Source organism: Pseudopipra pipra, chromosome 2 (assembly GCF_036250125.1).
Source record: "Pseudopipra pipra isolate bDixPip1 chromosome 2, bDixPip1.hap1, whole genome shotgun sequence".
NCBI classification, from domain to species: Eukaryota; Metazoa; Chordata; class Aves; order Passeriformes; family Pipridae; genus Pseudopipra; species Pseudopipra pipra.
In genome coordinates, this window is record NC_087550.1 from 113,640,947 (window position 1) to 113,667,133 (window position 26,187).

At 40.2% G+C, this 26,187-nt stretch overlaps 1 protein-coding gene and 1 long non-coding RNA gene across 2 annotated transcripts in view; one reads left to right on the forward strand and one right to left on the reverse strand.

Moving 5' to 3' along the window:
• TRAPPC10 (trafficking protein particle complex subunit 10) overlaps positions 1–17,560 on the reverse strand; it is a 42,196-nt gene extending 24,636 nt beyond the window's left edge. The window contains exons 1-7 of the mRNA XM_064646955.1: positions 17,287–17,560; positions 8,083–8,164; positions 7,255–7,390; positions 5,967–6,163; positions 3,994–4,189; positions 2,838–2,949; positions 1,553–1,800 (exon numbers count right to left, since the gene is read on the reverse strand). Coding sequence (XP_064503025.1) covers positions 1,553–1,800; positions 2,838–2,949; positions 3,994–4,189; positions 5,967–6,163; positions 7,255–7,390; positions 8,083–8,164; positions 17,287–17,365 — 1,050 coding nt within the window. The 5' untranslated portion in view covers positions 17,366–17,560. The remainder of the gene's footprint in view (positions 1–1,552; positions 1,801–2,837; positions 2,950–3,993; positions 4,190–5,966; positions 6,164–7,254; positions 7,391–8,082; positions 8,165–17,286) is intronic.
• Positions 17,561–18,015: 455 nt separating this feature from the next.
• LOC135410336 (uncharacterized) lies at positions 18,016–22,712 on the forward strand. Its single transcript, XR_010428633.1, has 2 exons — positions 18,016–18,779; positions 20,852–22,712. It is a non-coding gene; the product is annotated as an uncharacterized LOC135410336 (long non-coding RNA).
• The last annotated feature ends 3,475 nt before the right edge of the window (positions 22,713–26,187 follow it).

Here is a 26,187-nt window from a genome sequence, read left to right on the forward strand (position 1 = left end):
ATATAATCCCAATAATGGTGTCTCAAAATCCTGTTCATAAATAATGCAAAAGTATTCCTTTTAGAAAGATTATGGAAGTCTTGAAATGCATAATAAACTAGGTGACTAATGTGATAGGAAAGTTCAAAGTACAAGCAGAATGCATTTGAAAAAATAATAAAGATCTGAATTCTGAAAGAATTTTTAAGGAAGATAAAAGCAATAAGAACAGAGAAGTTTAGATTTCTGCTGTGTGTTCCGTGGTGCCAAGTCATGGTAAGGGATTTGCCCATACTAAGAAAAAGGATCCCAACAGGGATAACTACGTGCTGTGCACAAATAAGTGTCACTGTCTCATGGCCTCAGCACCTGCACTCAGCTTGGATCACCACAGCACAACAAAACAGCTGAAATAAGAGACAATGCAGAGAAAAGCCCCAAACACTGAGAGTGCAGGACAGATTTGGGGCAGAGCAAAAGGGGGAACTGTAGGAAGTACATTCCGAGATTTAGAAGGCTGCACGTACATATTTTGGAAAGAAAAAAAAACCACCCACAAAATGCACACATGAAACAACATCTGTGGGAATTACACACTAGTTTTAGAATACACGATGATGTCAGCAATGCATCTGAAATAGGTTTGCAGTTTTTAAGTGCAGGTGAACAGATGGAACTCACCACCACAGTGTCAGACAGGCAAGAGTTAGCAGTTGTTATAATGGTACAGAAAAAACTTACAGAGCACCCATGGGATGAAGGACATGGATGAGTCACAAGGTGATATCCAGAAATAATCTCATGCAAACTACACTGTTCTTAAAGATCTATTTCAATTCATAGACACCTGTGGTCACACATGGAAGGGTGACCAGTGTACAATCACCCTAACAAAGCATCTTTAAGAGGATTTAAAAATACCAGCAGAAACTAAAGTATGAGGGGAAGAGAGGTAAAGTCCGGAGGCAAGAGATAGGGCAAAAAGCTTTGAGTGCTGTCCCTTGTTTCTTTTTCTTCTGTCACTGGATGAGCTGGCCAGAGACACAGGCAAAATACTGAAGAGCATTACTGGGCACCAAAAGGAATCACAAAGTAAGAACCAGAAAAGGCTGCATGGCAGTAGCTATGCAAAGAAGCCCCTTTGTAGATACTGTTTGTAGTTCAAAACTGCTCTTTTATACTAGCCTGCAAAACACTATATTAAACCACTCTGCCTCATTTCCTTCAATACAACACTGCTACAGATTTAAATGATGGGAACTGTATTTCAACATATTGGTAGTAAATCCATGAAAGGAGCAGATAAATTACCTAACTGGTAAACAGTCAACTTCCTAGCTGAAGACTAAAATACTTAAACTAAATACAGGTTCGGTTTTTCAGATATGTCTCCAGATTTCTTGCCAAAGATGAAACAACCAACAGCAGCACAATCTGTTATTACAGCATCGTTTTGATAACTCACAGCCAGTGCTTATTGTAGTCTGATCACTGACATCTAAACTTCAAACACCTTGTTAGATTATGGCTGGATAAAATCATTCACATAATGGAATATATTACACTGACTCACTTCCAGTAGCTTGAGTTCTTGCACGCAGTTGTGAAGAAGCTCCAGTGCTCGCTGGGAAACCTCCCATGGCCTCTGCAGGAAGATTAACAACGTGCACTGACGGGAAAATAGGTAACTACGCAAGTCCAGCAGAGTAGCTTCTTGATTCTGAATCAGCTCTCTCTTCTCCATGTCTATTGGTTTTCGCAGAATTAAACCATTCCAGCTCCTCACTGGCTGGCAAAAAAACGTCAGCCAGTTTGCACCATCTAAGTAAATAAAGTTAATATCCAAGAATCAACCACTGCTTTCTATCAAAAGCCTCTTCATCCTCCCTCCAGAATTTGTGAGCCGGCTTAGTCCTTCCCAAGTTGACCATACAGATAAATGAATTAATAACTTCAAGAACAAAACAAAAAACCAGCAGAACTTCCAAAGCTAGGTAAGGTAACTGAAATTCAGAACATTCAAACCCCACAGGCATTTTGTCTTAATTGCATATTTCTTATTAGTATAGTGACAATCAGTTCGTAATTTATTGCTCAGCAATTGAGCCTATCTGAAGCTGAAAACAAACAAGCTTTATCTACTTCAGTATTTCTTACTGAGCTGTCATGGATAGATGTGCCCCCACGTTCAGGTATTGCATTGGGTTCAGTCAGCACAAATATATTTCACTGCAATTACTCCTGCACTATATTTTTACCAGATTCATAACACATACCCCATTAAAGCTGTTATATAACAACATGTGCTTTAGCTCATTAAGGCGGTTTAAAGTTATTTGATACTCCTTGCACAGTAATTTTTCTTGAAGAGGAAGTTAAATCTTCTGTAGTGCAGATTAAGCACTTACTTCTGTTCAGTTTTGTAGTGATTACCAAACATCTCGTGTAATTTGAGGCAACACTGAATGCATTTCTCCAGGAAGCTCTTTACTGAAAAATTTAGCAGTGAGCTGTGAAAACAGCAGCTGCATCTCAGACAGATCAATACCTGGGTAATTACAGAGTTCAGGGCTCTGGTTGTAACAATCATCCCGTAAGAGCTAAATGCAGGTTTTCATTACAAACTGCTTCTAAGCCTCAGAGATGAGAAACAAAACTTTAGTTAAGACTATAACTGACAAACACACGAGTTTGCATAAAACACAGCATAAAACACAGCATAAAACAAGAGCACAAGCTGCCCAGTGCATCCTCTCCCTGACTGCCATGCACTCATGTGGTACCAAAAGCACTGGGCTGCTCAGCAGAGCAAAGACACTGATCCACTTAACAGTTATTTCACATTTTAAGACACTTACCACCAGCCCCAAAGTTGACAACATATTGGGAAAACAAGGCATCCAGTTCATCATACTGCACTAGTGCATCCTCAAATTGCTGCAGCATCTCAAAGACAAAGGCCAGTTCTTCCTTTTGACACACAAGCAATACAAGGAACATGTTACTGATATTGTTCACACTGGAATTACAGCCTGTCCCCATCCACAGAGCTCTGGGAACTACTATTTCTAACATTCTTTACCTTTCAGTATTCACATATACAGGAACACCTGGCCATTGGAGCAGATTCACAAAAGGAGATAAAGTCACATAGCTATGCCAGTAAATTCTGATGTGTATCCAGATCCTGATTCACTACAAGATATTGCTCATACATCTATTAAAGTCTGAATTTAAAAATAAATAAATAAATACTGAAGAGTCATCTCCCATAATAGTACTAATTTTTCCTCTCCATTTACACTGTGGAGGCAACAGTGTATCATAAAAGGTTTCCTTGTACACAGAGCCTAACTGGTAAGTAGAAGAAGTCTGAAAATTAGGTATATCTTAGGCAAGAGTCAGCACATGCACTCAAAGGAGATGTGAAGATGAGGTGGAAAACAGCACTGCAGAGACCAGAAAAGTCCAAAGGAATCAAAATTTTTACTTTCATTGAGCAAGAGTTTCTTGTTTTTCTCTAAACCAGCTGAAATGAAGTTATATTTAAGGAGTATTAAAGGAAGTTATATTAAAGGAATTCGAGGTATTATCTATGCAGATTATTCAAAATAGACACTGTATTCTAAACATCATCTCCATACATGCTGAACAAAGAAAACATTCTTTTCACAGGCACAGTAATGGACTATTCACCCAAAATGCAAGAGCAACTACTAAACCACTTTCTAGATTCCATTTGTTTGCTTCAGTTGAGATTCATAAAATTTTGACAAGCTTGAAAAGATTCTGCTTCTTTAACAGCAGGAAACTGTATTACTGTATTAAATGTATTACAACATAACACAGACCTGCTGCAGACAGGATCTAAAAATGCTTTTAAACCAGTCTTCCTATTTCCTGCCCCAGCCCTCAAAGAAATGATCAGAACATTAAAAGTACCAATATAACAAAAAAAAGCACCATTATTAAAACTAGGACAAGTACTTTTCTTCAGTAACAAGAGACTCCTACCTGGACCATGAAATACTCGCAGAAGCTCCACCCTGGCTCAGTCCTTTTCTCTCTCAAAGTTCTCATGTCATCTTCAAACTTGCCTAAGTTTTTGGTAAAAGACATGAGAAGCAACGTCCTGAGTTTGGTCAGGAAGGCATTCCAAGATTCCTGAGAACGGGAAGAGTCTTTCAAAGGGTCAGAAAGTACCACACATCTGTAAGGAGATTGATAAAAATTATTTTTGAGGAGGAAAACACAAAATTCACATGTAAATGCCAGGTCAGAAGGTACCACGCATCTGTAAACAGACTGATAAACATTATTTTTGAGAAGGAAAAAACACACAATTCACATATAAATGCATAGTTGAATATTGTGCATACCTGACAAATTCAGAGAGAACAAAACTTAGCTTTTTATTCCACATTAATCAGAGGAAAAAAACAATTTGAAGGTTATGCTTGATTGTTTGGAGGTGGGTTTGGTCCTTTTTTTTTTTCTGGTTGGGGTTTGGTAGCTTTTTAAAAACTTTTCCATGCATGTTTAAGTCTGTGATATAGTATAGGAGAAGACTTAAATATTTTCCACAAAATGAGTATTCTAAAGCTTTACTTTTTTTGAAGCAAATAATGGATACATTATTCCAATTACTTAAACGTAAGTCATGTAAGTAATGCTGTAGCTGTCATGGAAAAAGTGTCTGCTTAGCAATACAAATCAGCAGAACAGTAATTATAGTTACTCCTGGTAAGGATTATGCAAAGTACAAATCAAAGATCCATTAGATCACATACAGTCAGCCTTTCCTAAGTCACTTAAAATAATCACCCTTATAATATATTCTTGCAGTATCTCAATTTGTTTTGACACATCCTATGTGCTAAAACTTCCACTGCTTTTCTCAGGAAACAAACAGACCCCATTAATTCACAAATAAATCATCCCTTTTTAGAGCATTTTCTTCCCGCAGTTTTTCCATCACAATTTAGTAACATTCAAAAAACTAACAGCATCTCCAAAGGCAGGAACATCTCTCATCCAAGTAAAGCACTATTTCTGGTTAGAGAATTCTATAGCAGAATTATTAAACCAAGCCAATTAATCAGTTAGAAGCCAAAAGCAAACTGAACCAAAGCAGTTCAAACCATTTGCCCCAATAACCCTATAATACACCAAACACTGCTCAGGTAAAAGTGCTGCCAATGTACAGTTGTGTCGTAACCTGATGACCTCCAGTCACTGTCAGCTCACAGCAAGGTACAAAGAGTGCTTCCACCTACTCTTTTTCAATTTCAAATGTGCTCCTTGTCACTCCTTCTGAGGGGGAAAATCCCCTATTTAAAGTCAGTTCTTACGGTTAAAAGAAAAAAATAGGTAATTCATAATAGATTCGGTGCAACATTTCAGAATAAGGAAGACAGCAAAGTTGGTTTCAAAATAAGATTTGTGTATTTTGTTGGCTTTAATGAAAGCACAGTTTCATACATTCATTATCATTTTCCTTAGAATAAAAACAGCTGAAGAAACTGGCCTTAAGTCAATTATCTGAGAGTGGAAAAGTGATTGAGTGAATGGCAGAAAGTACAATGTCAAAAAATAAGCCCTATTTGCTTCATATTCCCTACTCACCTCACTCCCACTACCTGTAACCCTGGTAACATTTTTGCAAGCACCTAAGCAAACAAAAAACCCTGAAGGTCTAAAAATTGATTATGATCACAGTGTTCTCCTTAAACCTCTCTTAGGAGGAGACACTTGAAATCTTTTTGAAACACATTTCGAAGCCAGCACGAACCCAGGAAGAACTGAAAATAAACTTCTCCCTTTATTCTTTGTGTCAGTCTTCTTCAAAGCACAGATCTTACAGTCTGAATGCTGGACATCAGGGAAAGACTTTAAAGGAGCAAGGAATCTCTTACATAGGGAGTCAAGTTTTTAAATCAGTACATTAGTCAAAAAGTTAAGACGTTTGCAAGCAAAAGAATGCTTACCTGTCACTTTGTTTGTTACAGAAGTCATTTCTTATTTTATCTACTATGGAAGTTCGAGGAAGGATGTTTGTTTTGTTCTTTTTCTTGGCATCACTCTCAACCACCACAATGAGCCAGTCCACTGAGCTGTGAGCTTTGAGAACGTTCTGCCACTTGGTGATGTCATCCTTGACTGTAGTTTTGTACACTTCTGTGTCCTGGGATGAGAAGTTGGTGAATCATCAAATTAAACACACACTCTGAACAATTTCAAAAGGCAGGTTTTGTTCCACAAGAAGGCAAACAGAAGCAGAATTAGTGACAGTAAGTTCGCTTACTGTAAGAAATCAAATGAGGTAAAGCATGGTGAAGTTTTGGTCTTTGAATTTATTTCCAATATTTTGGTTAACAGTAAATACAGCTTAGTATTTGGTATATTATCAATCTGTAGATTACTGAAATTAAGATTTTTAAACATAATTTAAACTCTTATTTTACACATCCTTGAACTGTACAACAAAAACATGTTTGAAATTACAAAGCTAAACTGTTTTTCTCTCACATGGTAACATAAGTTTTTGCACCTTCTGCACTGCTCAAATCTTAACCTGTTTAAAACTTTTGCATAAAAATAATCAAAAGAAACCACTTGGCATCATTTGGCATTTTTTTGGTTTCTGGGTTGGTTTTATACAGATAAATTCAGATAATTCTTAAGGCCGTTCTGGGTACTTTTTGATTTTTTGATCAGATGTCACCTGTGTCCTTCAACTGGATAATTAATTCCTAACAGAAGCAAACCAAAAACCGGTGAACTGTACATAAATAGGATTAAGACATTCCAAATCTTGCCCAGTTTAGATTGCTGACATGTGCTAATACCTGACACATAGACAAGATGGAACTAAAGAAAAAATACATATCTTTAGATTTCAGTGCACGAACAGATCATAACTGAACTGCTCTGGACACATTTCTGTATTATGAAACAAGTGCACTGTGCTACTGCAGTAGCACACTCTTAGATCCTGGGGTTTTTTATGACAAAATACTGAAAACAGGTTATTCAAATGCCTGTCCTCTTAGTGTCAAGTAACATCACAAAGAAATACTGCTTATGGCAAAAACTACTCAAGCTAAGTTTTGTTTCCAATATTATTAGGTATGTAGGCTTATGCAATGCAGACTTAATTGTTTTGACTTTCTGCTTGTGCTGTCTGTTATTGTCATTTGATTTTCATGCTTATTTGAATAATTGCACTTTTAAATCTGAGTCCTCGTTTTTTCACCATGTTTTCCTGATACTTACACAACATTCTGTCCAATAAATATGAAGAAAGGGGAAAGTCAAAAGGGCCTTATTCCCCTCTTTGGGTAATAGCTCCTCTTTAAACTGAACAAAGTTGGATTCTAGATGAATCATCTTCGGAGCACGGCCATAAGACCTACAGAGTTTGAAAACTGATATTAGTGGACGAGACACACACAACAGAATACAAAAATGAACTCGTATTTTGGGGAGGAGAAATAAACTGAATTACTCTGGTATTGGAAAGTCACAAACTACGCTTACTGCAGTTTGTACAGAGTTAACTGAAATTTGGCATCACTGAGAACGTGATAGAGGCTCCTTTTGGAAGAACAGGAGCTAGAAGCTCTTCAGTTTTCAGTAAGAGATTTTCTGTGTCTTTAGGACAAGTAGAAAATACCAAATAAGAAAATTCCCCAAGTATTTTTTCCAATCACAAAATGCTGTGCCATACCAAACTTCCTGAAGGAAAGTATATCTAATTCCACAGAAGTTCTACCTGTATTCTCCTGAAGAAGAAAGCATGTCACTTCCAGAACACAGCTGACAAAGTACATCAAAGCCCACCAAGACAAACCCACAAATCACAAAAACAAGAAGAGAAACACAGCATTACTATAATTTTTCTTTTGGTGAAGTTAAAGGGTTTGAATGATCATCCTGAAGTGCACATTTACTCTGATTATCTAATTTTTCCAATTTCTTCAAGTCACTTGCTCTATTCAACTCAATTTATGGTAACAGCTTCTCAGAACACAACAAATACACTCCTACTCAAGTTGAAAAACACACACTGAAACAGTATCACAGAAAAAACCTTATGTTTACCTCCTCCATTCCATGGGTTCTCTAGGAAGCTGCTGAGAAAGTGTAGGATACAAGGAAGTAAATAAATTCTGATCTCCAGCACCTGAAAGTGAAAGGCATTAATCTATTAGCACGGGCAAATTATAGAATATATATGTTATACTACTAATGCTTTGCTGTTTCAATAAAAAACATGTAATTTTGTCTGCTACGTGGAAACTGGAGTCCAGCACTGAAGTAGATTTTTTAAAATCACATGCTCTCATGACCTAATACAACACTTTTAGCAGGCACATGATACATACACTGTTATAAACCTCCTATTGTGATTTTCCACAGAGCTACATAATCCATATACCAAAGAGGGTATCATTCATATATACAGCTGGTCCAACTCCAAAAACTAAACAAGCAGCTCCTCAGCCAGAGTCACTGGCTAAAAAAAAAAAAAAAAAATTAAAAATCTTCAAGAATTTAACCTTCCCATACTAGAAGGCTGGTTAGACAGTGGCTCACATCCCTTCTGTAGCTGGACCTACCCTGAGAAAAATTGGCTTTAGCACATGTTCAGTGCTTGACTGGATTTGATTCCTCTCTCCTCATTATTCTGGGGCTGCTGTCAATACAAAAAACCTCCCTGACCACCAGGCTGTTCTTGAGGCCTCAGAAGTGTGAGGTCTGGCCCTACAGTGACCCACAGATCTATGGTTAGGCTTAAATCACTCCAAACAACTACATTGAAGACACCACCGCTGCAATAGCTACTTGTACATACAAGTCAGAACAAAATGTAATGTCTACCATATGAAAAGAATATATTATCAGCAGCCTATTCCTAACAATTCTTAAATTCTGTTGCTTTCCTTTGGGTATAGGAAGGATGTGACAAGGAAAAGACAGGCTTAAAGTAAGTCTTTCCACCTTCTGATGGTTATCAGCACCTTTGGCAAAGAGATGGTAAACTATATATAATGGTAAACTCTGGAACAAGGTATTCTGTCACACATGTTTGAATCCAAACTGACCAGTCGACTGTACCCAAGGAGTCTTTATGATACTTATAAAGAAGACATGGCATTGGATGTCTGGCAAAGACACACATCCAAATGAGAAGCATGTCGGGTCAAAAACATATTTGCCACTCCACTTGCTCTTAGTTCTAAAACCTGATGTGTCACATGCCCTCTCTGAATCTGGGAGAATGAGGATGTTTAATGGCACTGTTTACTAAATCTCTCATGTGCATGTTCCCTTTGCTGTACTTCCTCCTTATTGCCTCATCTCTGGCCAGCTACATCCTCCTCTACCAGACTGTAATTTAATTCTTGAAAAATCCTTTATTTCCTGAGCTGAAGAGCTACATTTTCCAATTAAGAATTTAACAGCCATATAGGCAATTCTGCTATTTCCTGGTAGTTTTCCACCTGTTTCCTTTCCACAATCATGTGCCATTGTATAGAACATAGAACAGGAAGATTATCTTCTCATCTTCCTGTGGAATTGGATGCTACAGCTGGAGAAGTACCTGAAATCCTTTTTTCTCCCTCCCATCACACAATCCCACCTCCAGGCACACAGCCAGGCACTACCTCCACAGTACTTTACATGCTTTAGTTTATCTTGGAAATCCTTTCCTAGTCCACTCACCTCTTCTCAGTTTTCTCATATATATTCTTTTGATTGCCTGCATTAGCATAATTCTATCACCACACAGCAAACTAAAAAAAAAAAAAATTAAATTCTACAGGTCTGATTAAATGCCAGAACAACCAAAACCAGCTCTTCTGATGTCTGACCACACTAACTATTATTCAACAATACAATTTCAAAGAGTAGCTAAAAAGCCAAATAAAAACAAAAAAAAACACCACTCAACTATTCCTGCTTTAGCCTTGCCTCCAGAGAGTACTTTATTCTTGACTCTTCACCTCCATAAGTGTACCTTACCCAGTATTATTTAAGACTACAAACAAATGCCTAAAATGGATACTGAAACAAGTGTTAAGTCGGATTGTTAATGCTGTTTTATACCAAGTTACACCTCTGTGAGCCAGGCCATGGAGAACAGCCTATTGATTTGCAACTCATTACTGCCCACAGAAAGTGAAACACGGCTTAGTGATTTAGCAACAGTTTGATGACCACATCAAAATGAGAGCCCGTGAAGCCTCGAGCCTGATGGAAAGAACAAACCACCCTCTGGAGCATAATAAAGCATTCTGTCTGTACTGCACCTAAAAATTCAATGTATGCCACAAAAAAAAATGCCAGAATTCAACATCTTAAATAAAAAGGACTACTACAGAATACAGAGGAACTACTAAAGGACCATGTTTAAGCACTGTGCTGTTCCAGACAGCCACGTCACATTATCAGCTTAAGAAAGGGATATTCATTTTAAAACCAGTCAATTTTTCCTTGTGTGTTGGTTTTGAAGGCATATAAAATACACATAAGAATGTGTTTTATGATCAAGGCAAAGACTGTCCCCTAGGATTAGAAGAAAAAAGAGAACAGACCTTCAATGCAAAACACATTGTCTGTCTTTTGAACACAAAGCAAACGCTGCTACCACATATTATCGACACCCAAAGGGCTGTAACATTTCAGGTTCTGCTCAAACTAGACCTGCTATCTACTGTAATCAGCATGTTTGAGCTGCTCAAGTCAAGAACACTAAAAATGAAGTTATCAGCAGGCAACACTAACACAGCACTGACACAGGACCAACATCAGGACTAGTAAGTAGCTAGGACTTGTATCTGACTGAATTCTACGAATTATGAATAAAACATTCCAAAACCACAAGTAACCCTGGAATTCAAATTCACAGCACAAAAGCCTGCACAAAAGTCTGAGAATTGCTTCAAAGATTTTGCTGTAGGTTTCTTTATCGGGTTTTCTCAGGAGCAGGGGGGGAGGTTGTTTTAGCTGGGGGGGGGGGGGAGGTTGGAAAAAGAAGAAAAAAAAACCCAAATGACAACTCAACTGTATCACAGCAAATTCATTTCAGTGGATGTGAGACTGAACCCAAACCATTCTATGACTGTCAGTAATGGGGAAAAGCTGCCCCCAGCCAGAGTGTAAGTGACAATCAGATACAACAAAAAAGGAAAAGGAAGGATGTGTGTATATGGGAAAGAGAATTAATTCTGGCATACTATCATAACTAAAATCAAGCACCCTTCTAGAGAAGGGGTTTCTTCTTTTAGAATCAACAGACTTAAATAAGACCTAAATATCCAACTGAGATGATAATTAGGGAGTAACACTGAAGTGTCATCCTTTAACACTTAAAACACAATTAGAAATGCACATTTTCTGTTTTATTATATTAAATTTGCCTAATACAATTATTTTATAAATAATACTCTAATTCAATTTAATAAATTTATAATATTTCAAATTTATATATATATTACATTTCTATTATGAATCTGATACATGTTCTGATTGCTTTATTTTAATATTTGATTAAAGGGGGTGAAAAAGTTAACCCATAGCCTGTGGGGCACCTATCTCAGCTTTTAAGCTATGTATCTCTGAATTAATCTGCTCCCCACCTGCACGTCAACACACAAACCCCAAATACAGAAAAAACACAGTAGTTCTTTCAGGGATGCCATGGCAAGTGTAGGGTGCTTCTTTATGTGAAGTGGTAACACTAACACACTAATACTGAAACAGTGATGTTCAAGCGTTACACATTAAAAGAAACACTTCTGGAGACAGAGAAGAAAGGACAGAGAACCTGCTTCCTTTCTTTCCATGTTACAAAGTTCAGAAGGCACGGCCTTTGCCACTTATCTAAACACTTCACAAACTATGGGCGGAGAAGGGATTGATCACAGCCCTGAGGAGAAGCTCGACGTGACCCGGCAATGTGCCCTGGCAGCTCAGACAGCCACACATGTCCTGGGCTGCATCCGAGGAAGTGCGGCCAGCAGGTCACAGGCAGTGATTCTGCCCCTCTATTCCGCTCTGGTGAGACCCACCTGCAGTGCTGCATCCAGCTCTGAGGCCCACAATGTAAGAAGGACACATGGATCTGCTGGAGCAGGTCCAGAGGAGGCCACAAAGATGCTCAAAGAGCTGGATCACCTCTGCTCTGGAGACAGGTTGAGAGAGCTGTGGTTCAGCCTGGAGAAGAGAAGGCTCCAGAGAGGCCTTAGAGACCCTTTCAGTGCCTAAAGCGGTTCCAAGGCAGATGGAGAGGGACTTGGGACAAGGGCATGGAGTGACAGGACAAGGGGTTTCAAACTGAAAGAGGGCAAGGTTAGATTAGGTATTAGGAAGAAGTTCTTCCCTGTGAGGATGGTTGCCCAGAGAAGCTGTGGCTGCCCCTGGATCCCTGGAAGTGTCCAAGGCCAGGTTGGATGGGGCTTGGAGCAACCTGGTGTAGTGGAAGGTGTCTCTGCCCATGGCAGGGGGTTGGAATGAGATGATCTTTAAGGTCTCCTCCAACCCAAACCACCCTGTGACTCTTTCCTCCTTGTCTTTCTCCCTGACATTTTGGTAGATCACATCAGTGCAGCCATCCCCTACTTCCCTCTAGCCCTGTCTAGGACACTTGTTCTGCTGTGAATTTGTACAGGAATGATCAAAACCAGAATGACCTCCTTACCACAACTCCCCAGCAGTTCTCTTTGCAGCTGTCTGATATGAAAGAATCATAAAATATTGACATTTTTTAGTTTGATACCTGCCTAAAAGCACCTAAAATCCCCAATAATCCATTTTTTTCCTAACAGATTCCAAACTTCTTAGATGCTTAGAGGCTTTGTCACTGTAGTATCTGAATATCCCACAATGATTTTTTTTTTTCTCTAGAGGAAATTATCCCAACCCACTAACTACATAGGCAGTGTAAAACAAAAACTCCTGAGGTCAGATGATTAAAGAATACAAATATTTGCCTTTGATAGCAATGACAAGCCCAGTCAACTGAGATAAAAGGCTTTGAATACCTTTAAAAGAGCGAAGTGCTAAGACTACATTTGGTGTGGTTTTGTTTGTTTTTTATCCCCAAATATCAGCCACAGCTAACCTTTCTAATCCCACTTATTTTTCCCCTGGTAAAAAGTCCTACTATGAATCTTTTTTTCTTAACTTATTAGCCTGTTATAAGTGCATTTTACCTGAAGTTCCAGAAGGCTGGTGGGGTTTTTGTACTTATATCTTCTAAAGGTCCTCCTCCCCCCAGCCCAAATTCATATTCAAAAGAGGTCTAAAAACCAAAACACAACACAGCTTAATTGCTATGTAAAAATCATAGCTGATTCACTAGGAGAAGAAAATCCTTTTAGCAAAACTTTAATGCTACACTACTAAATCACTAAAAAGAATATGCTGCTTCTTCTCATGACATATGTAATCAAATATTTAAGCACAGAATAATGGATCAACTACACGATAGTTATGACTTATAATGCAGACAGGAGTTCTGTTTGAGAACAGGAAAAATCCATTTATAGGATATAGTTGTTTAAATGGTTTCACTAGCAGCAAATCATTATAATCACTTGGGCTACATCCCACTTCTTGTTGGCACATTCTTTTATTACATCTACCTACTAGTAACAGAAGAACTTTTGAATCAAGCTCTTCCAGTCTCAGAATGATATTCTTTAACTGCTAGCATTTATTTTCACCACAGAAAGACATAAAATTCTTTCCCTACCCCTTATTTTTATTAACCTTTCCGCTTATGCTGCTCTTGTAGATAATTGCCAACATTTTCTGTTCTCAAGCCTACAGTGCTTTTGCTGATGGTTTTGCTCTTGCTGTTATCACAACACACTCTGAACATGGACCAGATGACAGCAACACATCATCCCAATTTCCTCCAAAGATTATACATAAACTTCCTTGTGCTACCGCAGTGTATTGAGAGTGAGAGCAAACATGCAAACACACAATACATAAACAGATACTACAAGCTGAGAAAGAATATTCCACAACTGCATGAACACAATGACAAAAGAACAGCTTGGTAGGAAAGCTCTGAAAAACCTATTAATTACTTCATTTAGCAGGATTGTCTTTAGTCTTCAGCCTCCTCTTCATATGGATAGACAGAGCTAATAATTTAAGTGCAAATCAGCTACATAAGGATGAGTTCTTTGGTTGATATATGCAACAACATTATACTGAAGCTCCAAAGACTTTCTCAAAGTTTCAAATAGGCCTCGTGAGAAGGAAGCAACATTGTTTGGGTTTCCTAGGAAAGCAATCTGCATTGTTTTAAAGATTATGTCAAGTCAACATTGCCCAGAAACTACCCCAGTTCAAGATGTCTGATGCAAACACTCAACTTGACTGTGCAAATAAAACAAAAAAAAAATAAATTATGCTAAAAATAATACTTCTACAGCAGTGAGAAAGCTAGAAGCTGACTCAAAATGCTTTGTAAGCTTACAAGGTCTGGTAGCAATGCAGATAAATTGCTACAAACTTGAATTGAGAGTTTGCGAGGTAACGTGCCAGAGAGAGCAGAACCACAGCTGGACAGTGAAACTCCCCAGTGGGTTTACAATCTAGCAAGACTGACAGTATAAAAAATTTGACTCGAATTAATTTGGAAATGAGTCAGCACGGCACTCAGTCCTAACTGACAAGAATGATTTAATACTCTGGGATGCTTCCACACTGAGAAAAGGGGAAAAAGCAACTTCACAGCAACTTCCTGTGAATATACTACTTCTTCCACACTTAGAAAATATGGTGGTCTGTTCGCCTAGAGAAAAAGTCTCCAGAAGTTTTTCAAGCTTAGCTGACTCCTATGAATCTAAAAGCTCTCTCTACAGGGTTTTGCCTCTAATACAAACACCATAAATACAAGGCTAAATCACCTACACACAACTGCTAAGGGCAGAATGATTAACTTGCAGTACTAACATGAAAGAAGTAGTGACAAAAACTGCATTTGCAATTGGCATCAAATATCCCAGACCCGTGGAACCTGCAATTTTTTTTTCCATAGGCCAAAGCCTGTACATATATAGAGAGCTGAATTCAGGATTGTATCAATATAGCAACTAACTGCTGTTACAATACAGCCTAACTCACAGATTTTAAAGCATAACTCTCTTTACCAAAGGAACATTCCTTTCAGAGTACTGTTAAATTTATTTCAAGTAGATAAAAACATTTGTTTACAAAACAACTCTGGTATGCTGAAAAGAAGTTTCATTCCAAACAAAATTCCCCCTTCAGTTCTTCCTTAAGAACAAACCCTAAAAATTAACAGTATTTCATTAATCTGACAGATATTAATATAAATCTTGTAGCAAAAGGAAATACTTATGTTCTGAAAAGCAACCTCACTTAACTTTCATTCTCCCTTCATACAATGAAAAACTAGCCATCTTCTCTCATGTCTGTTTTCCCCTCACATGCACCTGCTGGATGGGGCAGTTATTCCAGACAGCTCCAACTGCCTGGAACCACAAAACAAAAGATAAACTGTATTTGTTGAGCAGCTTCTAATATCCTGGCTTTTAATGTGTTTTCTAACAAACCAATGCCAACTCAATTCTTCCCCTGAAAGGCCAAGCTTCTTCATAAATCACTGGCAATATAACGCTTAGAGGAGCTTTTCTTCAAGTAAGTCATTTTTGTTGAATGCATTAATTTGAAATACTACAGTCTCAAAGTACTAACTGCTTGTACTTCAACAGACTAAAATGTTACTTATTCAAATCATAGAGGAACAGCAAGGACTGACCTGCACCACCATCATCTCCCCCTGCTACACTCAAGAGAGACTCCTCAATTCTGAATACAGCATAAAGCCAGAAAATTTAAAAGGCAATTCCCTCATAGCCTGAACAGCAGCACAAGACCAACAAGGAAGACAACAATATCCTCCAGATGTGTCTGATATGTACATTTTTCTGACTTGAAATCTGAAGTGAAATGGATTTCAAAAACAGGTGAGCAGAAAAGGTTCAATACAGATATTGTTCACTTCAGTGTATAAACTGCATCAAAAAGAAAGAGAAAAAGGAAAAAAGCAAAAAATTTAAGAAAAAAAAAAGCACATTTATAAAATAGTCTGGAGAAAATACATACACAGAGTTCCACAACTATACAGTTACAAGGTTACAGTTGGATACTAGTTCTAAATAAGGTCTAATACCTTAATCACCAATAAAAGCTCGCTCCATAATAAGACAACACACAGCTGTGAAACAGTTTCTATTTCACAGGCACATAAAGCATTCCCAGTGTTCCAGTGATAACATGCAAATACGTAGCTTGTTACATTATCGATGGAGATACTTTTGACTAAGAACAGCCACTGGTTACCTATTGTTAAAAAAGAAAAAGCAGAATTCTCTGTGCTGATCATGTAACTTTTTTATTAACAGCACTATAGACGTAGTTAGAATAGAATGGACTATTTCAGTTGGAAGGGACCTACAGGGATCATCTTGTCCAAGTGCCTGACCACTTCAGGGCTGTCCAAAACTTAAAGCACGTTGTTAAGGGCACTGTCCAAATATCTTTTAGACACTGACAGAACTGGGACATCAACCACCTCTCTTGGGAGCCTGTTCCAGTGCTTGACCACAAGAAATGCCTCCTAATGTCCAGCCTAGTTCCCGTGCTTGTTTCAAGTGAACTTTGTGTGCGTCCCTCTGTACCTGCAAGAGCACAGGGGCTCACGTTTTACACCAGGACCTGCCTCCGACATCTGGAAGAGCTAATCCATCGCTGGAACCACGCGATCCCGTTTGTTAACTGAACAGCCCCAGAGGTGAAACCCAAGGGACAGCAGTCAAAGATTAAATTATAATGTCACTGGGAATCCATCAGTGGGATCACCCCAGAGGATGCCTCACCGCTCGTAACTCCTCTTTACCGCCAGCAAAGCCGCACAAACCTCGCCGGCAAGAAGTTCGGGGTTCAAGATTTATCGCTATATTCCAACCTCTCCCCCTAAAGCACCTGTAAGCGTGACGCCTGGTTTGTTATTTACTGCAGGAACAACCCCAAGTTTGCCCACTGTCATTAGAAGGGGGGGAGGACACGACACCACAGAAGAGGCAAAACCCGCCATCAGATCCCCTTGTAGGGGGGTGGCGACCGCGGCACCCGGAGCTGCAGGAGAGCCCCCAAAACCTGCCACCACCGCACCCCCAGCCCCGGGGATGCCGCCCCCAGCCCCGGGCCCGGAGCGGGCACCGGCCGGACCCCCCCGCGTCCCCCCTGAGCACTCACAGGTCACGATGGGCTTGTTCTCCATGGTGTAGATCACCGGGGGCTTCTCCCTGCCCTCCTCCTCCTCGGCGGGGTCCATGAGCGGGCGGGGTCGTCAGCCCCGGCTCCCCCGCCCGCCCGGCGCCATGGAAACAACGCCGGGGGGCTGGGACGGGACGGGACGGGACGGGGATGAAGGGGATGATGATGATGATGATGACGATGACGGTGGTGCCGCTGCCGCCGCCCCCCCTCCCGCCTCCCCCCACCCCCTTCCCCGCGTCCCCGCAGCGCCGCTCCGGAGGGGAAGGCGGGCGGGAGAGACTCATCCGCTTCCTGGATCACCGGCCAGGCATTACCGCTTCCGGGGAGCGCCGCCGCCGGGAGAACCCGGAAAAGGGGGGAATGCAGCGCGGGGCTGGAGGGGAGGCGCGGCCCGGGGGACGGAGGGTGCCCTGACACTGCCGGGTGCGCCGAGGCAGCTGAGGGGCAGAGCCCCCCGGTCCGCCGGCACCCGGCACGAACCAGGAGAATCACAGGATTCTTAGGGCTGCAAGGACCTCTGGAGATCACCCAGTCCAGCCCCCTGTGCCGAGGCAGGGTGACCTGGAGCAGGTGACACAGGAACGCGCCCAGGTGGGTTTGGGATGTCTCCAGGGAGGGATACTGCGCGCCCGCCCTGTTCCAGCGCCCTCGGCGCAAAGAACTTCTTCCTCATGTTGAGGTGAAGCTTCTTGTGTTTTAATTTATGGCCGTTTCTCCTCGTCCCGTCGCTGGGCACCACCGAAAAGAGCGTGGCACCGTCCTCTGACACCCGCCTTGGAGAAATTTATGTGTGTAGGTGAGATCCCCGCTCAGCCTTCTCTCCTCCAGACTAAACAGGCCCAGCTCCCACAATCTCTCCTCGTACGAGAGATGCTCTTTAATAAAGATGGATCTTTATTTAAATTCGTTGCAAGGCTTCTGTTGAGGCTCTGGTGGACTTTGCGGGCAGTGGCCTGATGCTTGTAAAGGGGCAGAGCCCTGGGCTGCTCCTGTGCCCCAGGGCAAGGAGGGGTGTCTGTGACAAGTGCGTCGCCAATTTCCACAAGTGGATTTAAGCCCCTGCTCACCACCTTTGAATAATTCCCCTGTGGCAATGTGGAGTTACTGTTTTCTTCTTTTCTGCCCAGGTACAGAAAAAAGAACATTCTCCCAGGAACTCTGCAGCACATGTTTCGTCCTTTGGAGCCTGTGACATTCCCATGGCTGTTCTTGGTAGTTCAGTGGAAGTGCATTAGGGATTATGTTTTCCACTGACCTCAAATACTTCAGGCACTTTTGTTGCAGGCCACCTTGAAGATATGCTTTAGAGATCATAGTAAATCAGGCCCTGTAATTCACTAATGTAATTCACTAGTCAGATTCTTGGAGCATGGAAACCATGAAGAAGAAAGGGTGAGGAGTTGTGTGTATGGAGTGTGAGCGCAGAGGGAGGATTACAGGGAAGAGCAAAGAGCACACAGCATGGGCAGGTGAGTAATTGGAGGTGAATGAGATGCAAGTGCAAAACTGGCTCATTCAAAGGAGGCACAATCATAAGTATATTTACTTTCCAGAGCAATGCATAGCAGTTAAAATGTATAAGTGAATATGGCCCTTGAAGTTTAAGGGTTTATAATGTTGGGGTTTTTAATGCATAGAACTAATATCATATTACATTTCTGTTGGGTCTAATTAGTTGTATTAGACTTTGGTACTCATAAAATTGACCCTTGTTTTACTGCAGACTGAGATGCTACTCCTTTGTTTTAAATAAATCTACTGTTTGCTTTGGTAATCTGCAGTTTCTTCAGAATCAAGAATCCCAAACTTAGAGGATTTACACTTACTATCTTAAATAGGAATAAATAACATATAGAAGAGCATATTGAAAGTAGTCTACCATAGGGGGTAAAAACACAAAAACCACTGCATACATGTGTAAAACCAAATGAAATCTAAGGTAGGACTATAAATAGTCTGTATATTAATCATAACTCTTTATTGCACAGTGAAATTGTGCACAGGTGGTTTCGGTGTTCAAGTATTTACAGAAGTCAATTTGTTTAGCATTTTCTTGCAGCAAAATGTTAACCATATTTTCTAGGCTTACAATGTTGTTTCAAGTATAATTACAGCACCCTTTTAACATGTTTCATCCCATACTGCTGCTGAATATTCCCAGTTTTGTCTCTGCTGTTTTACTTTGGGGATTAATTGTTGTTTCTAATTCTTTGAGTATTTTCACTGACATTTGCACAGAACTTCTCTTTCACCTTGGTTGTAACAAGACTTGTTTCCTTGGCACAGTTAAATACAATATTCCTTACAAGGCCAGAACTTTAAGAATCTTATATAGAACAATAAAATGTTATATCTGATTTTCAGGTTTAGGTGAGCAGCTGGACACTAACTTTTTTTTTAGTGCTGTGGGAGTCAAGACATATCGTGGCACAAATTTGTTTTAAAAATGTCAGCACATACATAATTTTACAGTAGAGGTAATAAATTTGTGGCAAATACATGACTTACTAAAACAGAAAAGAAAAACATTGTTATATGCACATGCAAAAATTTATAAATTCCTCACAGTAACTCCAAAGTAACTAATTTTATGCATCTGTCAAAAGGTCTTGCACAGTCCTAAAAATCACAGGCAGGGAAACAGGCAAACCCAAGTCAAATGTGCTTATCTCTTTTTGTCAGAGATTAGAGCTAAGGTCCATAGTTCATTGGGATTAACGTTTTAATCACCACAGAATTTGATATATATTCAATTTCCTCTCTAGTTCATCTTTTCCCCTGACCTCCCCTCCCAAAAAAAAGGAGACAGACACATTAATATAGGCAAGGAGATCTAAAAGACTAAGGAAAACAATTTTTCACTGTGTTCTCGGGTGTTTAATTGCCAAAAATACTTGAAAGTCAATTTGACAGGGGAGTGAAATTGACTGGTCTCTGATGGAAAAAGTAGATCTTTTATAACAAACTAGACAGAGGAAAGAAAAATAAAGCATTTGGAAATTGGAACTTGGGCAATTTTGTGCTTTTACCTTGCATTTTGAAATGAATGGATGAAATTTTTCTTTTGGGGAAAATGTGGCAAAGGGAAAAAGGGACCACTTGAATGGCAATTCGAATTTTTCCTTTTCCTCTTGCCTTTAAACCAACAATGTCTAAAATACTCTCTGTCTCTACTAGAAATCATACATGGCTTAAGTGAACACTCGTTTTTTATCCACAAAGATATTATAGACACCAAGCCATCATGGTGCTACAGTTCTCACCAGTTTTTCAACCTTACATGCTTGGCAAAATACAATTTCATTCTTGCCTACAAATCAGTCTCTTTGGCCAAGCAATTGGTGAATTCTCTTCACCATTTCAGATTGTTAGGTATCAGGTGCCTGAAACTTTTTTTGTAGCCATGTTAGAGCAGAATTATAGCTGCACTTTGAATGAGGAGTCAGGCAGAGAGGAGGAGCTGAACTTGAGGTAGTTTATGGCCAGACAGAGCCTGTACAAGTGCTTCTCCTACGTATCAGCATTATCATTTCTATTCCAGCCATAGGCTTAGTGCCCAAGTAGGTCACAGCTGGGATGGATTTTGACTTTGAGGCACAGTATAAAGGAGTAGGTTAATCCAGGAGGCATCTGTATGACTGCATGAGAAGACTGCATATATGTTACTGGAAGAGTTTCCTGGTTTCTAAGCCTGTGCATCTTGTCTTCCTCTGGATTTCAAGTTGGTTTGGACAGAAGTGCACACCAGGAGTTTCTTCTCACCCCTACTCCACAATCTGGCTTCTGTGCAAAGGCATCAGAGGTGTGCTGGCTGAACAGAGGTGTAGCACACACCATTGACTCCCTTGGGTGGGTATGTACAGGAACAGGATTCTGGGCAGCACACCAGCAGGAAAAGCAACCTCAGAAAAAACCAGACTCTCTCTCCCAAACCAAGGCACACAAACTCACTCCTTACATTTGAAAATGCAGACTCCGCACGTCACACTAACTGTTGAACTGCACTTCATTAAGTGTCTCAACAGCAGTGGGTGGTGTCTACTCTCCCAACTTTGTATGTGCACTCTGATCATGCAGCCACGTCACTCCTCCCTCATTTCACAGCTTCTCTCTGCAATAGGATTTATAAGATACTGTAGAGAATTTATTATTTTCTCCATCAAAATTTTACATGGTTGCAGTTGTTCTTCTGTAATGTTTCTTCTTATTGATGAGTTAGGAGATTTAAACACCGAATGGTCACTGCCAGCAGGCACTCCCATCAGTGTTGTGTGGCTCGTTTTGGGTTAGGCGAGTTTCATGGGCAGTTTCTGTGGCTTTTGGGAACTCTCTCTCCTAGAGAAGGAATGAAGTTTGACTTGAAAGGTGGGGATTGTTTCAGGGAAAGAAACTGGTTTCAAGTGTGCTGTTTGTGTGTATTGTACCGTGATTAATAAAAACAAGGGGTTACATTTCTCATCGTCCCTTTCTATCATATTTCACATGTTTTGAAGCACAAACCCACATGGCACAGCTGTCAAGCAAATGGGAAATCAAGATATCCCACACCTTTTTCTGCTCCTGAATTTCCATTTCCTTCTTTTCCCCCTTGCTCTTCTTCTGTTACTGGTTTGTTTAAATGATGTTCTCTGCAAGGCAGGACAAGGAATTTCATTGTCTCTGTAAAATACTTAGCACTTCAACTTGACCAAAATAAAATATAGCTGTACCCCTAAATACAGTATCACAGAGATTAACGAGCTCCGTAACTGCAAAAGAAGTAGCAGTGGATTTGTGAGGAATTGGATCCTGTGTCTCAGGTCTCTCAAGGAGTGAGAAGGGTAATTAAACCCTGGCTCGTTGTTATAACATTAAATCCTAAAACATGATGTCAGTCTTTGGGTCCCTACTGGGACAACCCTTATTGAAATTCTTTCAAATATTTAAGCAGCAGGATAAAGGAAGGAAAGCAGTTAAAGTGTATCCCTAATTGCCTTATGTTTTGATGGAATGTCCATTACAGGGAGAACTCCACCTTTGAAAATGTTCCTGCTGAGCTTGAAAATTGTATCAACCATCCTATCTGGGGGAGGCAGAGAGAGAAAGGAATATAAACAGAAAGAATGGTGTTGATGAAAGGAAATAATCACCAGCAGGCAAGGGTGTGATAGGAGGACAATAAAACTCCTATGCCAGGTTTTGGCCAGGATGAAGACAAAACCAGCAGTAGTGTCCACAGTGCAATTTGATTCCCCCTCTCCAGTGTTGTGTGACTGTTTGATGGCCTGTAAGATAATGGGGGCCCAGGGGTACCGTGGGAGATCCTGGGATACCAGGATTTGCTAGCAATAACAGTCATGAATGTAAAATGTCTTGTATCCTTTAATTCACATAAAATCCAAATAAAGATCTTCCATGAAAAATTTTGTCTGTATAGTCTCCGTGTCTGACCACACTGTAACATTTCTGTGTCATGTGGGGGGGTCGACCCTGGCCAGCAGCCACACAACCCCTTTCTCCCCCATCCCCAGTGGGACAGGGGGAGAAAAGAGGAAGATTAAAGGTTAGAATGCACATGGGTTGAGATAAAAACAGTTTAACAGGTGAAGAAAAGACAAAAATGAAGCGAAGGAAATCACTCACCACCTCCCACACACAGACCAATACCCAAACAGAAGCCACCTTGCGAGCCAAAAATCTCCCTTCCTCTACCTTATTTTTCACTGATGACCATGACCTTATGGTATTGTATGGTATGGAAAAGCCTTTTGGCCAATTGGGATCAGTTGTCCCAGCTGTGTCCCCTCACAATGTCTTGCCTACCCTAACCTACTTCCTGGAGGAGAAGAGTGGGAAAAAGAGAAATCTTTGATGCTGTGCAGGCTCTGTTCAGCAACAGCCAAAACTTTAGTTTGTTGTCAACACTTTTGCCCCAAATTCACACCACAGTGTGGTATGAGCCACTATTAACTCCATCCCAGCCAGACCCAGTGCAATGTCTAAACAATTTAGATCATCATAATGCCAACTTTCAGTTGCTTAGAGGGTCTTGAAGAGGTTTTCTCAGGGCTTTCAACATAGGCTTTCAACAAAAATGAGTACCAGTTACAGTGTGCCCAGCTCTGCTTGTTTTTACAGAAATCTCATTTAACAGATTGACTTGGTTTCCCTGAGATGACTTGGTGTAGGTTTAAGCCAGAGATAATAATGAAATAATATCCCAATTTTGACATCCTGTCACCGCCACTTAAAGCCTGTAGGCAGAGCCTATAGGCAGATAGACAACTCTAGCTGAAATGGTAGGAGAGAGCTTATATATCTGATTTTATACCAGAAGTTCAAATCCTGTCTGATCTGAAAATTAATACCAAAGAGAAACTGCATGGGAAAATGAATATCTGAATGTTCAACTTTATCTGGACAGCAGCAAGGTTTGGAATGAAAAACTCTAAAGGAATTTCTGTAGAAAGCCTCCTGACTGAGCCTCAACTTCCACTTGTAGGGAAAGTTCAAAGGAATTTTTCCAGTGAGGTTAAAAGATAAATCCTTGCTTGTAGGGATTTCTCACCTTTTCCTTTGATACTTTTGGTAATTCATATTTAGGGGAGAAATGGATAGTGAAGTCCATGGGCTTCCACTGAGATGGCCTTCACTCTATACGGTGTTTGGGATTAAAAAACCCAAACTGTAACTAAGTTTTATAGATGTACTTAAGGAAACCTTATCCCAAAGAAAGAACTATTCAAGGAATCAGGATAGAAGCAAATGTATAGTTCAGATAATTCCTGATAATCAAACTGCTGTGAAAATGAGTCACAATCTGTTTACCCCATTAAATAGTTAACTGAAGGAATTCCTTTGCACTTTAAGTACTTTCATTTCTTTGCCTAGACTTCAAGATTTTAAGGTGAACATTGAAACCACAAGTTACTGATTTATGCATTCGATGTCAGCTTAGAAATGGCATTTCACCTTATTGTACAAAGAAAATATGTGCTGGTTTTGCTCTACAATTAATTAATTTGTGTAGGAAAGGAAGTAAAAATTAATGCTTACTTAACTTTTTGTCATCTCTGGGTTGTAATGAATAAAACACTTTTGCATGCAGTCAGTTGGTTATTTTTAACTGAATGAATTTTTCATAGGAAATTCTGCTTTTAATTAACTTATCTAATGAATTCACAGCCACCTGCAGAAACAGAAAAAATAGTCAAGATTTTTACATTTGGGAAAATCATTTTATAATATTGTAAAGTGAATTCTTTTTTCAAAATGAACCCTTTAAAAGCTACCTTGTCTTTTTAAATGAGTATGTCAGCCACCGATCATTCATGGTACATAATAATCAGAATTCTGGCTTTTTATTTCATATTGTTGGGAAAAAAATCATCAACTGAAGTGTCTTTAATAGCAACAAAATCAGCATGGGGAATCTATTTCCATAGCAGCTCTATTCTAGAGTATTTTCACTTTATCCATAGATTTCTGTCTGTGTTTCTGCAACAGAAAATGCTGTGTTGTGTGAACTGCCCCTCATCACCAGAGCTAGGAAAATATGGGAATGCAGAGGAAGTGATTTGAACCTTGTGGAAGAGCTGTGTGTGTCCTTGTTCTGAAACCCCTAAATGGCCACCAAGACAAAGCTCAAATGTGGGATCAAAGACCTTCAGGAAGGGTGAGGAAAAGCTAACAGCCTGAAGAAGTGGAGAGAAAAATGAGAAATCATAGAAATGCTTTGAATAGTTCTCAAAAATCCTGCTCATCCAGCGAAGAGGCTACAAAAAGGCAGCATGTTTGAGTTATCAGAGGCAGCTTTACCTTGCAGACACGAGGAGAAAGGCATTTGGACTCACAGAACAACTGCTGAGTGTGTTACAAGTGCACTGATCCACCTCAGTAAAGAAGAAAAAGTTTAAAGCATGAAATTTTGAGTGTGAGAGTATAAACATTATCAGTATGTTTATGTTAGGTGTCTAACAGTGCCAACAACAGGGCTTTCTCCCCCTATCCCACATGAACAGCATAAAAGAAAAAAGAGGAAAAAGCAGATGTGACAGCTCTTATTCCACGCTAATTTCAAACACCAGAGGAATTCAACCTGGTGATGTCTGCAGCTGAGTTGTCTCCTATTCTTCTCCCCTTGCAGGTCATTTACATCTGTTTCCCGAGTCACTCAAACTCATTTAGAAACCAACTTAGAAGTAGTGCAGCGACCTTGGAGCCTTTCACAGCTCTGCTCAAATCCAAACAACTTTTCAATCAGCACTGGCAGAAACAAGGTCAGGTGCCAGCAGGCTCTCAAACCCCAGGAGTTCCTGCAGCTCTGGACTATTTTCAGAATGGACCCGAGCTGCAAAACAGAAACACTTCAGCTGCCAGCAGGGAGGGCTAATTAGATGGTCTGGAACATCAAGATCCCAATCCACAGCATCCAGCAGTCTCCCCAGCTTTTCATGGATGTTACTTCTCTGAATCACTGGGCTCTGAACCTGCTCCCTGAGCAGCTCCCTTTTTCCTGCTATCCAGTCCTGCTGAGCCCACAGCCATAGCAGCTGTCACAGTATCAGCAGCTCTTAATGCATGAAAATCAAAAGCAATTCTCCTCACTCGAGAGAGAAGGTTTGTGTGAGGAGTTTTGTTCTCATTTATACCAAGAGTCTGAGTGGCAGAGGGTCCAAGAAGAGTCCCAAGGTACTCACACTCCAGGGTAGTTTTCAACTTCCTCTTGAGACTGGAGACCCTAGGGCTTATTTCTTGTTTTCCTGGAAAGTTATAGTATCCTGAGAGGAGTTAGAAGCACAGAAAGATACAAATTTGAACACTGGCTGTATTTTGGAAAAGGGGGAGGTAGAGACACCATCACAGGATGTTTCCATGCACAACTCAAGTGCAGGGGCT